Source organism: Phascolarctos cinereus, unplaced genomic scaffold (genome assembly GCF_003287225.1).
Source record: "Phascolarctos cinereus isolate Bilbo 61053 unplaced genomic scaffold, phaCin_HiC Scaffold_5;HRSCAF=322, whole genome shotgun sequence".
Classification (NCBI taxonomy): domain Eukaryota; kingdom Metazoa; phylum Chordata; class Mammalia; order Diprotodontia; family Phascolarctidae; genus Phascolarctos; species Phascolarctos cinereus.
In genome coordinates, this window is record NW_027555958.1 from 362,257,110 (window position 1) to 362,272,246 (window position 15,137).

At 34.8% G+C, this 15,137-nt stretch overlaps 1 protein-coding gene across 1 annotated transcript in view; it reads right to left on the reverse strand.

The window, feature by feature from the left end:
• Positions 1-15,137, reverse strand: part of SPATA17 (spermatogenesis associated 17) — a 272,232-nt gene that overhangs the window by 52,337 nt on the left and 204,758 nt on the right. Inside the window, 2 exon segments of the mRNA XM_020982260.2 lie at positions 3,326-3,406; positions 3,408-3,462. Coding sequence (XP_020837919.1) covers positions 3,326-3,406; positions 3,408-3,462 — 136 coding nt within the window.

Consider the following 15,137-nt stretch of genomic DNA (forward strand, 5'->3'; position numbering starts at 1 on the left):
ACAATTCAATTACACACTGTCCTTCTCTCTTGAATCCCTAACCCTCTTATCATGTCACAAATTACAACTAACCAAGCCTCAGCCTTTGATAACTCCCATCAGTCATCTCCTTTGTGACTACCTATGCTGCTGAACAAAGGCGAAGAAAATCACTCAATGTTATGACTAGTTCAACTACAAATTTATGTGATATAACCTCAACTAGGCACTCACTGCTGCTAGGCAATCCTACTATACCCTCCCTTTTCAACTCACTATCCCATTCTCCACAGTTGCTCTTCCAAACTTTCTTATCCCTCCTCAAACTTCCCATGCTTCCCCTGCCTCTGAGAACTGAGAACCTTGTTACATATTTTACAGAATAAAATTGAAGCCATCAGCCATGAAATCCTTCTTGCCCCCTCTTCCTCATCTCCTACCAATCAATAGCCTACTGCCACTTTTTCCTCCTTCACCTCTGTTTTATACTCCTTACCAAGGCTAAACTCTACTTGTTCAAGAGATCCTATTCTATCCCATCTCCTCCAAATGATTGTCCCCTCTGTCATTCCCATTCTATCATTTATTTTAAGTCTCTCCTCTACTGGTCATTTCCTACAGCCTACATACATGCCCATGTCCTTCTTAACCTGAAAAAAAAAACTCACTTGATCCTTCCGTCCCTGTTAACTATCCTCCTATTTCTGTTCTGCCCCTTATGGCTAAACTTATTGAAAGGTCATCTATAATAGATGCCTCTCTCCTCTCACTCTTTTTTCAACCCTTACAATTTGGCTTTCAATCTTATCATTCTACCAAAATTGTTCTCTCCAAAGTTACTAATAATTTTAGTTGCCAAATCTAGTGGCCTTTTCTCAATCCTCATTCTCCTTTACTTCTCTGCAGTCTTTGATACAGTTGATGACTCTATCTTGATACCCTCTTCTCTCTAGGTTTTTGCCACCTCCCAGTTTTCCTCCTACCTATCTGACTGTTCCTTCTCTGTCTCCTTTGCTTGATCCTCCTCCAGATCATGCCTTCTAACTATAACTGTCTCTTGGTTTTGTTTTGGGTCCTCTTCTCTTCTCTCTATATACCATTTTACTTGGTGATCTCATCAGCTCCCATGGATTTAATTCTCATCTCTATGCTCATGATTTTTAAATCTACCCATCCTTCCCCAATCTGTCTACTAACCTTCAATCTCTTATCTCCAACTGCCTTTTACACGTCTTGAACTGGATATCCAGTAGACATCTTAAACTCAGTATGTCCAAACTGAATTAATTTTGTTACCCCTTAAGCTCTTTCCCACCCCCCACCCCTAACCTATCATTGTAAAGGGCAACATCACCCCCCCATTTAGTCATCCTAGACTCCTCACTATCTCTCACCCCCTATATCCAAGCAGTTGCCAAAGCCTGCAAATTTTACCTCTGCAACATCTCTCAAATATGCTCCCTCCTCTCCTCTGACACTGCCACCCCTCTAGGGCCTGCCCTGATCATCTCACACCTAAACCATTGTAAACAGCCGTTTCACCGCTCTAATCCATTCTCCATTCAGCCACTAAAGTGATTTTTCTAAAATGAAGATCACACACACACACACACACACACACACACACACACACACCACACACTAAACTCCAATGGCTTCCTATTGCCTATAGGAGCAAATACAAAATGATCTGTTTGGCATTTAAAGCCCTTCATAATCTACACCCTCCTACCTTTCCAGTGTTGTTATACCTTACTCCCTAATATGTATTCTTCCATCTAGTGACACTGGACTCTTGGCTAATCTACAAACAAGGCACTCCATCTTTTGACTCCAGGCATTCTCCCTAGCTCATGGCATTCATTCCCCATGCCTAGAACATTCTCCTTCCTCCGCTCTGACTAATGACTTCCCCGACTTCATTTAAGTCTCAACTAAAATCTTACCTTCGGCAGGAAGACTTCCTTAACACCTCTTAATTCCAGTGTTTTCCCTCTCTTAATTATTTCCTATTTATCTTTCATATAGCTTGCTTTGCATGTTTTCTCCTCCAATTAGATTGTAAGCTCCTTGAGGGCAATGATTGCTTTTTGCCTTTTTGTACCCAAGAACTTAGTACACTGCCTGGCACATAATAGGTGCTTAATAAATATTTATTGAATTTACTGAATGTATAATTTAAAATATACAACTATGTTAATTACATGTGGAAGTAGGTGCATTCCTTTCAAGAAAACTACATTTCTACTATTCTATTAAATCTTTGTTTTGAATTTATAAAATAATTATTTAAAACAACTTCTTATAAACTTAGTTAACAGGCTAAAAACATGGAATGAAGAATGTTAACCTACCCCCCACTCCTATCCCTTTTAAGTTGTCTCTGTGCCTATAGAAATTCAAAATTCTTCCCTTTAAAAAGCCAACAATAGATATGGAAATAGTCAAGAAGTAATTATTCAATTGTTTTCTTCCTTTTCATTTCATGATTCATGATGAATTTTCTAAAATTGTGAAGCCTTGAAATCTTTGACAGATAATATTCTATAGTATTGAATTTCTTTCATTATATACTGTTAAAATATCACAATGCTGTTAATAGATATTTTAGAAAAGTATGTAATCATTAAATGATTGGAAAACAGCAACTTCTATGAATTTTATAATTATCATTTTTCCCCTTTGGTCTATTCAATGGATGATAGTGATAAGTACATACATATATACATACAAATATATTCATGTACATATGAGTGTATAGAAAAGAGATATATGTGTTATGTATGTATAAATAATGAGGTTAGGGTCAGCTGGTAAGAATATGATGCATATAATAGTGTGGTACAGTACAAAGGACAAAGGATTTGGAAGCAGAAGACTGAGGTTTGGATCTTCTGCTTACTATTTGTATGACCTTGGGCAAGTCATTTACATTCTTTGGGCCTCAGTTTTCTCATCTGTAGAAGGATTAGATGATCTTTGTGGTCTAGTCCAATTTTAGTGCCTATGTGTCCATGATCTAAAATGCTGAAGATACCAGTATGATTCCCATATCTGGGGAAATTATTCTTTTTTTTTTCCCTTTGTTCATAGAGATCATCTTTAACTCTCACATAATGCCAATGCCACTGATCACAAGGGGAACTAAGGAAGACCATGTGTCAAGTTAAGATCAATACCACAGTACTAGAAAAAACAATTTCATTCATAGAACCCTAGGAAAGTAGATGAGTGACCCCAACATTGTGTATTATGAAAGCAGAACATGTGAATATATTATTTTTTAGTTATTTTCCAGCCTGCATCTTCTTTAAAAATGCCCTTCTGTGTTCTCACATTAACTTACTTTATTACTTATCCATTTCTCAGGGTCTTCAGCTTGGAATTGTTTTTGCCCATAAGAAAGGCCATTATACTTGGGTTGAAGAGTGAATCATTGGGATATACTTTTCATTCTTGTGGTAATTAGAAAATGGCAAAAACCTGAAAGATAAAATATTTAATTTTGTTATTAAACACATAAAGAATCATTGACCAGGAAGCATGGTATAGTGGAAAGTTTATTAGGTTTGGAGTCAGGAAGGCCTGAATTTGAATCCAGCCTCTATCACTATCTGCCTAACCTAGGGAAGTCATATAAACTTCACATGCCTCAAACAACTGATTAGAGCTCTGCCTGACCAAAGGCAAGTATTTTTAGCCCTCTGGGTTTGAATTGCTCATCTGTATAAAGATGAGGTTAGGTTAAATTGTTTCTACCATCCTTTCTAGCACTAAATTGATGATCCAAAGTCATAGATAGGTTGTGATCTTCATTGGTAAAAGAAGTATGCACACTGGCAGTTCTAACACTAATGAAATCACAGATTCTTCACTAAAGGAACCACAAGGGATTGACTGAGAAATTACATTAACTACTAAATATTCTTAGTGAGAGCAAATTTTTTCTTCCTTCCAAAATGCCAATCCAAAGGAAAATGGATACCCATATTGTGGACAATTTAGCTAACAAAGATGCTCTGCTTAAATTATTTAAATAATTGACCCAAGATTATAATGAACATCAAGAAAAGATCACACATATTTTGTATGCATATTGAATATAACACTAAAGTTATCTAGCATAGTGATGAAAACAAAGAGTAGCACTTAATCATTGCTAATGATGACAATATATTTGATGATTGACTAAATATTCACTTCATTTTTTCTTTTAGTTTCATTTATCCTGAGAACATCAGCATTGCTATGGTTTGGTTCTATCAAGAGTATATAAAATTGTTTATTATTGGACAAAGATATATTTTGAATAGCTATAGTTAAGCTAATATTCATAAAACTGTGTGATTCTCAAAATACTTTCCTCCTTTTTCTGCTATTCTATCAATTTTATTGTAGAAGGAGAAAAGGGCTACACAACATTGAGGATCATTTTCAATTTTTTTATTATTTCATGGATTGAAATGGCCAAAGGATTCATTACCTGGTGGCTACCTTCTGGTGATGAGCTTTGTTGCACATGGCTAGGTTTGTTTTTTGATAGCAGACTCAGTCCATTCCTGAGACTGATTTCAAAGTCTTTTCAGCATGGTATAAAGTGGCACAGCTCATTGGTATAGCTTTGAGAAACAAATATTAATGTCCACAAGCCAATACGATATTGAAATAGTATTCTGTGGAAGATTATCTCTTAATACTAAAATAAAAATACGCTTAGGCCAAAAATGAACTTATAGAACTATATGTATTAGTTTTATTTAGCTCTTTTATTAGGCAATATTATTTAATATTTGGGGGTATTTATATTTCATGAAATAGATCACAAAAATTCTGAAATCATATTGTCTTTTTTTGCCTAGATCATACTCTAGACGTTTTCTTGCTGTGAACATGAAATAAAAATTCATTGAAAATTTCTTTGTAGTTCATTTTCTAGTAGAAAAAATTTTCATGCAAGCTTTAAAATGCTTCAGTTAAGTGTTTGTATTAATAAGAGAATTTTTTTTACATTTAGACATTATTAAAAAGGTTAGGATTTTCTTCCCAATTTAAAGCCTACCATGAAATTAATTGAGCAACACAAGGATTTTTGTCAAGATAAAGTCAAGCATCAAGTTGTCTTTGTTTGTATAACATGAAATGGATTTAGAAAACAATAGATTTAAGAAGAAATAATGTTCCTTCAAATCTATTCTGCCATTTTTCTCTATTCTCTGAAACTGTTATAAGAGCAACTTATATTTGTAAAGGATATTTTAGAAAATGTCTACATGCTTAACACTACTTAAAATAACACAAATCCACACATACAAAAAGCAGATATTCAAATTAAGCAAAGCTAAGGAAGGTATGTTCTCTTGGGTCAGCTGACTCATATATGACAGATTATGATACTTGAAATGCTAATTTGCACATGGGATAGACATCACACACACATACACACACATACACACATGCACACACAAAATTAATGGGGCCCCAAAATCCCAGAGTATACAGAGGAGGTGCTGTGAACCAGCTGCTCCACATTCAGTTTTTATCACTTCTGAATTGAATTTTAATAGTGCATTTTTCTTTTATTTGGACACAAAAGAAATTTTGAATGCTTGACTAGATGGCTTAAAAGATAAGGCTAACAGTTTGGTGACTTTCCCACCTGTGAATGAAATTTGGTTTAATTTTGCCCCAACATTTTATAACTGAATACTAATTCAGATTTCTAAGATACATATTAATAACTTCCAATATTTAAAGATGTTTTCAAATAAACTTTAAGGATAAAAAAGCAGTCTCCTTGAAGAATGATGAAATGCTATCACTTTTAAGTATAATATACACAATGATAGAATGCATTTTTACCCTTTAAACAAATATTCTCATAGACCTTTCATTACCCTAGTCACCTTCCTCTGGATAGATCTTTCTTATCAATGGCCTTTCTAACATGTGGCATTAGACTAGACACAATATTCCAGATGTTGTTTTACCAAGGCAAAGTACAATAGAAGTCTCTTCTTCCTTGGTATTGATGTTACATGCTTCCATTAATGTGACTTATGATTGAATTAGCTTTTTGGTTGCCACGCCATTTTACTTACTCATAATGACTTGCAGTCTACTAAAACTGTCAGGTTTTTTCCCCTTCACATAGGCCATTCTCTACCAAGTTTTCCTATCTTGTATTTTTGCATCTTGTCCTTTGAATCCAAGGCAAATCTTTAAATTTATCACTTTACAATTTTTATACCATAAGAATTAGTCTACTATTCCAGGTGACAAAATTATTTTGAGGTCTTTCTACTTCTGTCATCCAAGAAAGGACCACCTGGAGCAGCTAGGTGGGGCAGTGGAGGGACAGCTAGGTGACTCAGTGGATAGAGCACCAGCCCTGGATTCAGGAGGACCTGAGTTCAAATCTGGACTCAGACACATAACACTTACTAGCTGTGTGACTGGGGACAAGTCACTTAACCCCATTACCTAGCCAAGAAAAAAAAAGAAAAAGAAAGGACCACCAATATAGCATTGTAAAAGAGCTCAGTGGCCATCTAGTTAATTTCTCTCCCATTTATCATATATTAGGTATAAATGTCAGTTTCATCTTATTTGAAACTGAATGCTGCAAATTCATTTGATTGTGAGCTCCTTGAGGGCAGGGACTATTTGAGGCTAGATTTATATCTCCAGCTATTAGCACAGTGCCTAGCTTGTTGACTTACTGACTTGAGTTTAGAGTGACCTACTTTACAATAGTACAAAATTTTATAAGAACCTGGAAATATCCTTCATAATAACATTTTAGTAAAAAATTCAATCTTTTTTTCTTGACAGTCACACAATCTTAGGGCATTTACCAGCATTAAAATACATATTTTGTTGTATTTTCTTAGGCATTTTAATAAGCTTTCTCTGAGTCATCCACTCAGTGTATAGCATTTATTGAGGAGCATAAGATTGTATAGAACTTTATTTGATAAAGGAAAAAGTTGGAATGATATAAAATATGATCCTTCTTCTCTAAGAGTTTAAAGTTTAATTCAGATACTCTAAGAACAAATACGCAAAAATATGTAACAGAAAAAAAGGCTATGTATTCATATTGGATTTATCCCTAGTATATACAAGTATTATAATAATCTTTTGAAAGTCTATCCAGTGAAGACACTTTTCTATTACTTCTACTAGTGGAGATAACAAAAAGTCTTGGGTAAAGGTGAGAAGATTTTCATGTATATGAGAAGCATATGGGCATATGGGCAGCTAGGTAGTTCAGTAGATAGAGTACTGGGCCTGGAATCAGGAAGAGCCAAGTTCAGATCTGGTCTTAGACACTTAATAGTTATGTGGCCCTAGGCAAGTCTCTTAACCTTGCTTGCCTCAGTTTCCTTTTCCATAAAATGGAGATTAATAATAGCTCCTACCTCTCAGGGTTGTTATGAAGATCAAATGAGATATTACTTATAAAACACTTAACATAATGCCTGGCACATAGTGTGCATTATATAAATGGTGACTATTATTATCATGATTATATTATATTTATTATAGATGTTGATATTAAAAAAATACTTTTATAGTATATCAAATAAATGTCCCTTCTTTTGCTTTCTTTTCTCTCCCCAAACTCCCAAATACTGACCTATTCTCCTCTCTAACAGCAGACGTCCTAGCCTCCTATTTTATTGAGAAAACCAAGATTTTTCTCATATTTATGCTCATGGGATCCTCTTTATTTCCTCTACTTCATATTTCAAAATGCCTCTACTTCTTCATCCAGCCTCTTCTCTTTTACTTCTGTCTCTGTGAAAAAAGTTACTTTCCTTTTTGTTTGGAAGTAAGGGGTGGTGAGGAGTATCAAAGGAATATTTTTAGGGTCTAAGTTCAGGCATATCTAAAACAAAACAAAAAATGAAACTAAAGCAAAAAAACAACACAAATGAAAAGAATTCACTAACATATGATGCTAAGAATTTGTTACAAAAGTATGATATACTACTACCTCAATTGAGTTCCTCCCCTTTCCTTCTTCAGCTATCCTTTTAAATCTCTTTTTATTCCATATTCTTAACAGAGGATTGACAGTCTTTCCAGACAGCAATCTATTCTCATATCCCTTAAAATAAAAGATTATTAAGTTTTACTTTGGAAGCTTTTTATGTAGCTAACATCATGGATACTCTCTTCCCCTTTGTTTTCTCTGAAACTGCTCTTTCATGGTTTCCCTCCTACTTATCTGGCACACTCTCGGTTGTTTGTTTTTTTAATAGGATAATCCCTCCTCAAAAGTATGGGTGTCCCCCAGATGTCTGTCCTGGGATCTTTTCTCACTCTTTACTCTCATGGGATCCTCATCTGTTCCTTTTGACTCAAGTACCACCTCTATGCAAGTGATCATTCTTTCCTCACCTCTTCTCAGAACCTTTATTTTCCTCCAAGTCTCAGCTCAGATACCACCACCTTTGGGAAACCTTCCCTATTATCCCAGTTTTGAGTGATTCTCTCCATCCTCAGTTTTCATTATATTGTATTTGTTTGTGTGAACATTGTATTTTTCTAGTTCTTAACTAGAAGGAAAGAAGATTTTGGTTTTCTTCTTGTAGGCCCTATGACCAGGCTTAATGTTTTTCACATAGTAGGTGCTTAATAAATAATTGCCCAATTAAATGGAGCTGAATTAATCATTACCATTTCAATTTACTTCTCATATTACCCTTCATAATTACAGATTAATAGTGCTAAAATATTGCTTTCATCCTGTGAAAAATCAACATTGGCTCTTTACTGCATATTGAATCAAAGCCGAAACTGTGACTCCATCATTCAAGGTTCTTAATAATATAGCCACACTTTATCCAACCTTATTTCATGTCTTCCAACACAATCTTCTAGAGCATTCTTTCTTCCCCTTATTACTAGCCACTCTAATACCACTCATACCTATCAATATACATTGCTCAATATGAGTGATGGACCTATGACCTTTGAGAGGATAGAGAAAGCTCAGAGATTGTCAGTCAGTTCTTATTAACCTTTTGAAATATTCAGCATTGTCCAACCCTAAGGTATTTTCTTCCTAAGACTCCAATAGAATGAAATATACCATGATGCACAAGATTTATGATCTTAAAATACAGTTCAACATTAACTCAGACAAGAGAGAAAACCACTCAAAAACAATAGATCTCCAGAATCTCCAAGAACACTATGCTCCAACATTTCTCTGGCTGATTTGCTTTCCCTCCTTTTAAATAAAGTAGTGTCACTATGGAACAGAGCCACCTCAAAACACAAACCAAGACATTATGGCTCTATCTTCTTTTATTCAGTTCAGTTCAATAAGCATTTATGAAACACTTGGTACTTGAAAAGTATAGTTTTAGGAACTAGTAATATCAAGATGAAAAATGACACAGTCTATGTTCTCAGGAATTTCTTATCTACCATGGGTAAATTGAACTTAAGCACACACTCATAAAAGCATAATACATGTTAGTGCATAATAGGTACAAAAAAGAATTCCAGACAAAGTACTCTAAGAAAATTTGAGGAAGGAGTGGATATTTTTGGAAGAAATCAGAAAAGGCATCAAGGGAGAAATAGCATCTGAGCTAAGCCTTGTATCCAGACCCTGTGATTCTACAGTGTTTACACTTTTGCAAAAATAAGTCTTCCCCATCCCATAGCCATTTCAGGGATAGATAGAGAGAAGAGTGAATGATGAAAATTCCATGGCAGGCATTTGAGGGCATTAGGAAGTAGTCAGCACTTTTGTGTATATGGTTTTGAAGTAGCTAGAGGCTGGCCTGGGTTCTTTGAAAGCAACATAATATAAGACTGTGGGATCCTGTAAACTTCCTTTGCATGCATTACTGTGGCAATAAAATGAAAAATGAGTACTTTGGAAAATCAATGATTGGTTTTACTTTATATGCCACATGGAATAGGAATCATGCCAAATTTGTATCCTCTTGGAAAAAAAAATAGAGCAAACTCCAATAAGATCACAAACTTTATTCATAAAGAACACAGTTTATAAACAAGTCCCCATCACTACAATCATCAATAACATCCTTTGTATATTTACAGGATAAATTAACTTCTTTTTCATATAGGCAGGGAAATCATGAGGTAGAAACTACTGCTGGTATTCATGTAAGGAACTTTGGGGTAAGATGATATTGCAAGGTGGTAAGGAAAGATGGAGGAAGTATAAGTTCCCACAGTGAAGAGAGGAATAAACAGTAGAATAGAGAGGGTATATTTTTAAATACTGCAAAGGAGAATTTGGGAACCATTTGTTGAGGAGGAGGAGGAAGAGAAAATGAGAAAGTAAAAAAGAATTTTCTTTGGGATAACAAAAGGAGAAGGACCTTAGGGTATTTTATGGGAAATAAAAACCTATACAATTTAATTTCATGCAAATATGGCACCTGGAGAAAGAAATATGGGCACTATTCAGGCAATCAGGTATTCTATTAGTCTTCCTGTCTGTCTGACTGACCATGGATCTAAACCTTAAAAGAGTAAATATAACTATTAAATCCAAACTGGTCAAAAGAAGATTCATTTAATCCAATAAGCAATTAATAAGCCACAAGATATTTTTATAAATTTAGTCAAAATATTTGTTAAAATTGCAGTACCTTTAATCATTTCTAAAACCTAAGAAAATGATTAATTTAATATTTTGGCTAATGCATTCTAACCAGTGCAAACATGGTCTCATAACCAGACAGACTTTTTATCAATGAATCAGTGTCTTCATCCCAAGACATTTTATAGGGCTACTTAACTGTGAATGTATAAATTATGTATGTCAAGTCATTTTTGACAAATTTGCACATGAAATATTTTAACCTTGTATGACAAAGAACAGACCTTTTACTAATTTTATAATGTGTACAATTAATAAAGTGCTTATGAATTTATTTCTAGCATTTCTAAAAATCTTAATACTTCTAACTATTCAATTCATGCTAATGGACTGCAAAATTCTGTCAAATATTTTTCATTTGCAATACAGAATAATTTCAGTTTGAAATGAAATGGCTGGTGAAATAGTTTCAATGTATTTTGCACTCCCTTCAATATGATAAAGAAAAAAATTACATTTCATACACTAATAACTTTTTTTCTAAACTCAGGGATGTTATAAGTAGAAATATATAAAAATATTGTACGATAATGTGAAAAAAACAAAGGCTTTGGAATCAGAGGATCTAGATTCAAATCCTTCTTGTAAGGCTTATTGTGTGGCCTTGGAAAAGTCACTTTACTTCCTTAGGCCTCAGTTTCTTAATCTGTAAAATAAAAGGGGAAGTTTGGACTCATTGATATCCATAGTCCTTTCCAGCTCTAAAGCTATAATCATATAATTCTATAGATAATACATCTACAAAGAAAAATATGATACAGTAGTCTCAAAAGCCATATGAAATGAATGCTGATGCTTTAAGGTATCTTTTGCAGACTGGGCACTAATTACAAATAATAAACTGATACTCCATATTCATTTCAGGACTGAAGAGCACTATATAATATGCATGCCATGGGATCAGGGATGATTTGAAAGTACAAATATTTTAAAAGTGCATAAAAACTGCAGAAAAGGATTTTTGTACACTGTGATTAGGAAAGTGGATTAATTATGTAAAACAGGATATTTCTAGATAGTGACTGCATTTTTGGGATTATATATCAATTCCAAGTTGAACTCTAACTCCATGAATGCATTAGAGAATTATGGTAAGTGGCACCATTCATTCCTCTCCAGGCTACATTTGTGACTCATTTTGCCAGGATCTTCTCTACCATGCCAAAGAAACCTCTTCATACTGGAAGCTCACTCTACACATGGATGACTTCTTTTTTTTCTATTTATTTTCATTTTTATTAATTTATTTTGAATTATCAACAATCACTTCCATAAGCTTTTGAGTTTTAAATTTTTCTCCCTCCCTCCCCACTTCCCTCCCCTAGAGGGCATGCAATCTGATATAGGCTATACATATACATTCCTATTTAACGTATTTTCACATTAGTGATGTTGTAAGAATTAGAACCAATAGAAGAACCACCAGAAAGAGGAAACAAAACACAACAGAAGAAAAAAATAGCAAATAGTATGTTTCAATCTGCATTCAAACTCCATAGTTGTTTCTTCTTTGTGGATAGCATTTTCCATCATGAGGCCTTTGGAGATATCTTAGATCCTTGTACTTCTGGGAAGGATTAAGTTTATCAATATTAGTCATTGCACAATGTGGCTGTCACTGCATACAACTTTTTCCTGGTTCTGCTCACTTCTCTCAGTATCAGACCATACAAGTCTTTCCAGGTTTTTCTTAAGTCAGCCTGTTCATCATTTCTTATAGCACAATAGTATTACATGGACAACTGCTCACATTAGACATATCTTCTACCTCTGTGGTTACTCCCTCCAATTAGCTAGTTTCTCCCAGAATCTCCAGTTTAGGAGGAGGCCCTTCATTCCTCTCAGACTGTGCTGCTGGCTCATCTTAACAAGACATGTCTACATCTTGCCCTCATGCCAGGTACCTTCACTACCACCCCTTGAGGGAAGGAACTGTATTTTATTCTGCTTGTGTTTGTATTTTCAGGGCTTATCATAGTGAATAGCACTTAATAAATGCTTAAGAAATACTGACTGACTGGTACAGCACAAAGAGTCCTGAATTTAGGGGTAGAAAACCTGGCTTCAAATCCTGGCCTGCCACTTGCTGAGTGACCTGTGAAAGTTCATTCAGTCCTTTTTCTGGCCTGTAGTTTCTCCATAAGATGAGGAGGCTGAACTAGAAACTTTTTTTTTGTTTTGTCTTTTTTTTTTTTTTGCTTTGTTTTGCCCTGATGCTTTGACCATTAAAATCAATTAAATTTTTACATCATTCTCTAATCAGGACGAGTTAACTGTCTATGTCTGGCTTCTACTTAAGTGGTGGAACTAAGGTTTATTAAACACTTAATTTCCAGTAACTCTCTCCCCATCCTACACTGCAGATATAGGAGACTAAAGAGAATGGAATTTGACTGTGGCCTAAAAACAGTTGCAGCTTTGAGGAAGGACTGAATTCCAGAAATTAATCAAGCATGCAGTCTGTGTTACATGTGATTAATACTTCTGTTTTTATTATGCATTTTACTAATCTGATTAAACCATATGTTTAAATTGTAACTTTGGGTGAAGGTGGATAAATGAATTACATGAAGGAAAGGCAAATAGTGAGCCTATGGCCAAGTAAGTGGGTTCTGAGACAGAGAACAAAACAGTCACGTTCCTATGTAAGAATCCAGACCAAAAGACTGATTTACCAATGGTGAGGAGAGTGCTGGTTAGATGAATATCATATGACTCAGGGTCAAGATTTGCCGTTGATTCTACTTATTATACTAGCAATGTAGCTTCACAAATAAGAATACTTAGAGTAATCTTTTTCTTCCTCTTTGTTATGTTTTCCCAAGCTGAAGAGTTCCCAAGTCAACAGAAATAGCTCTGCTACGCAAAATAGTGCTATCACACCTATTTGATAATGCCATGGTACCTAGTATTTCATGGTGACTTGCAGCATTTCATTCTCCTTGACATATAGATTGGGTGCAGAGATTCAGTTTTATTTGGCTCAAGCCTGAAGTAGTTTATTCCAGATATAGTAAATTCTGCTATTATGCATGTTTTGAAAACAGAAATTTGTTTTAATGTGATTGATATGTTTAGGAAATGTTTTGAGCAAACTTGAATTTAGAATTTTTTTCTGAGTGACTTCTTCCAAGAGAAACAACAAGAATGCAGAAAATCATACCACTTCATAGTAGTTCATAAGCTACAAACCTTCTGGAGGCCCACTTCCCCAAGTAATCTTTAAGTTCTTTTCAAGGTAAAGTGCCATATTTATTGTATATCTTCTGGTGCAATAGAAGCTGTGAGCAGAGAAGGGCTGATTTGCACCAACCTCCATATCCACCCCATTCCTCCATGGCCTTCTGGAACCATGACCTCCTGAAAGTTATGAGTTTTGGCTTGCACAACTCATTCCTGCTGGCCAAGCATGGCCACTACTTACTATAGTATTTCTATATTTGTTTAACATTCAATTCAATTCAATTCAATCAACAGGTATTAAGTGCCTACAAGGTGCCAGTCATAGTATTAAGTGCTGGGGACACAATTAATAAAAAGAGCATCCCTTCCCTCAAGGAGCTTACAATCAAAAAGGGGAGACAAGACACAAAAGGAGGCAGGGAAGGGGGAAGGTGAGATAGGACACCAGGAGAAATTTTGATCCATAGAGCTGAAGCCAGTCAGGACAGCATATACAGAGTGGAGCAAACTGAGCCTAGATTCTGCCCTCTCTAAAGGAAGGCATTGGGAAGAGTTTGGTACTTCCCTACTTCAGCCCTCTGATCACAGGGAAGATGAGGCTGAGGGAGATGGTATCATGCAGGACTTCAGTCTGATACATATAAAACTATACTATGACTTTTTATTATGTTCTTATATTTTTTTTAATGTGTCACTGATAAAGTTTTTGAGTGTGGTGTTATTAATCCCATCTTCCTCATAAGCCCTACAATTTTTATTGTGCCATTTTGAAAAGAAGTGCTTTTGGGGAACACAAGTCACATTATAGTAGAACCAACTTTACACTTAAAGGTCCTAAGCAAGTAGCAGCCATATAAATCTTAAAGGAAAAACAGGATTTATCTCATAATACATGCTTGTTAAGACTGGTAAGTTCTAGAAAAAGATAAATCATTTTCTTTCAATAAGACCACTATTAAGCTTCTTTAAATAATAACTAACATCATGCACAATGTAGAGAAAAAGGGAAAGGGAAATAATGTATCAACAGAAATATAGGCATTGTGAAAACATTAACAGAAAAGTTTTAAAATATTTCATCCACAACCTCCTTGCTTCTAAAAACATTATATACTATTTGATGCAAAGAAAACTACAAATCTCTTTCAATAAGATCAGTTCTTTTTTCAATTATGGTATAGATATTTAGGGCCAAAATGAAGAAGGGACATACAATACTTATCCAAATAATTCAGAAACATTTAGAAGACAGTATGGTTTGATTAGGATTTCAAGAATTATGTTCTTAATCCTCTCCTATGCTTTGGTTATGGATATCTGG